The 1,555-nt window shown below is 49.0% G+C and overlaps 1 protein-coding gene across 1 annotated transcript; it reads left to right on the plus strand.

The window, feature by feature from the left end:
- The first annotated feature begins 325 nt into the window (after window positions 1-325).
- Window positions 326-1,041, plus strand: ra1 (ramosa1). The gene has a single exon (NM_001149977.2). The coding sequence runs from the start codon at window positions 449-451 to the stop codon at window positions 974-976; it is 528 nt and encodes a 175-aa protein (NP_001143449.1). The 5' UTR covers window positions 326-448; the 3' UTR covers window positions 977-1,041.
- Window positions 1,042-1,555: the final 514 nt, after the last annotated feature.

Raw genomic sequence — 1,555 nt, forward strand, 5'->3', positions numbered from 1 at the left:
ATGGGTGCAGGTTCTGTAGCTATGCCCGGAAGCACCTAGCTAGCTCGCAGCCTACATCTGCAAACTCACAAAGTTTGGGTATCGGAGGCATCAGCAGGTCGGGTTCAATGGAACGACGGATCACGTCTGTGTGTCGCTTTCGCAGCAGCGGGGAGAGCGCGGGGCCCGGCCCAGGACGCATGGACCGATGGACGCATGCAGACCATTTTTGTTTTTGTTTTTGTTTTTGTTTTTTTCCTGTCTAAAATGTAGGTGTGCTCTATCTTGCCTCTTCATGCGATAATGTGTGTGTATATATATACATGCCCTTCACTCTTCTTATAGCTCGCTAGCCCAGCTTTAGTTTATAGCACTCTCTCACTCAGTAGTCAGCTCCCTCCATTTGTCCATTCTCCAAAGGTAGTTAGCTAGGTTAGGCACACGCGCGCCACTCGACTAGCTAGCAGCTATGGAGGGAGAAGATGACGGCGCCCAAATGAAACTGCAGCAACAACAACAGTCGCCTTGCAGTGACAACTTGAGCTTGTCCGCCGCCTCCTCATGGCTGCCGCCACAGGTAAGGTCGTCGTCGTCGTCGTCGTCGTACACCTGCGGGTATTGCAAGAAGGAGTTCAGATCAGCACAAGGGCTGGGAGGCCACATGAACATCCACAGGCTGGACAGGGCCAGACTGATCCACCAACAGTACACTTCACACCGTATTGCTGCTCCCCATCCAAACCCTAATCCTAGTTGCACATCAGTTCTTGACCTTGAGCTCAGCTTGTCGTCGCTGCTAGCGCATGGTGCTGCCAGCAGCGACGGAGGCTTGTCTGTTCCAGTGGCAAAGCTGGCGGGCAACCGTTTCTCCTCCGCATCGCTCCCCACGACCAAGGACGTCGAGGGGAAGAACTTAGAGTTGAGGATAGGAGCGTGCAGTCATGGCGATGGCGCGGAAGAGCGTCTGGATCTTCAGCTTAGACTGGGCTACTACTGAGCCAGACAGAGGAACGAACTGCTACAATGGGTACGTGCAGTGCATGATGATGGAATGACTGGCTTTGTATAATAATAATGATGATCCGATTATTGTTATTTCTGTATGCTAAATATATGTCTCTTATGTTAGATTTAATATATATGACATATTTTATCTAACTAAATTAAATAAATTATATATAGGCGTCAACGTATTAAATACGTCTAGGGCATCGTAGTCTTTCCGAGGTGTCTTAACGTAGGAGGCTTTGGGGCCATCGGACCCTCCGGGCTCCGGAGCTTTCAACGCCTCAACGGCGTCGAGATCGACCCTCTCACTACTGAAGACGGCAGACAAAACAAAATATACTCGGCAAAATATTTGTAGAGTGCCACACTGAGCAAGAGTACTCAATGAATCAAATGTCGGCACATAGACAAGCTGACCGAAGTTAAATGACCGACAAAGATTTTTCGGTTTCTATTCTGTGAAGTCCTAGGCTGGCATGTTGTCATATATTGAAGCTAGGAGCAAAGTTTAGCACTGCACGCAGACATGGTTGTCAATGTTGTGGGTGCACCTTGTAGTATTTAATAC

The sequence above is a fragment of the Zea mays genome, chromosome 7, assembly GCF_902167145.1.
Source record: "Zea mays cultivar B73 chromosome 7, Zm-B73-REFERENCE-NAM-5.0, whole genome shotgun sequence".
Taxonomy (NCBI): Eukaryota; Viridiplantae; Streptophyta; class Magnoliopsida; order Poales; family Poaceae; genus Zea; species Zea mays.

Bases quoted from the DNA above. Each gene is read 5' to 3' on its own strand.
- ra1 (NM_001149977.2), top strand. From the start codon at position 449: ATGGAGGGAGAAGATGACGGCGCCCAAATGAAACTGCAGCAACAACAA.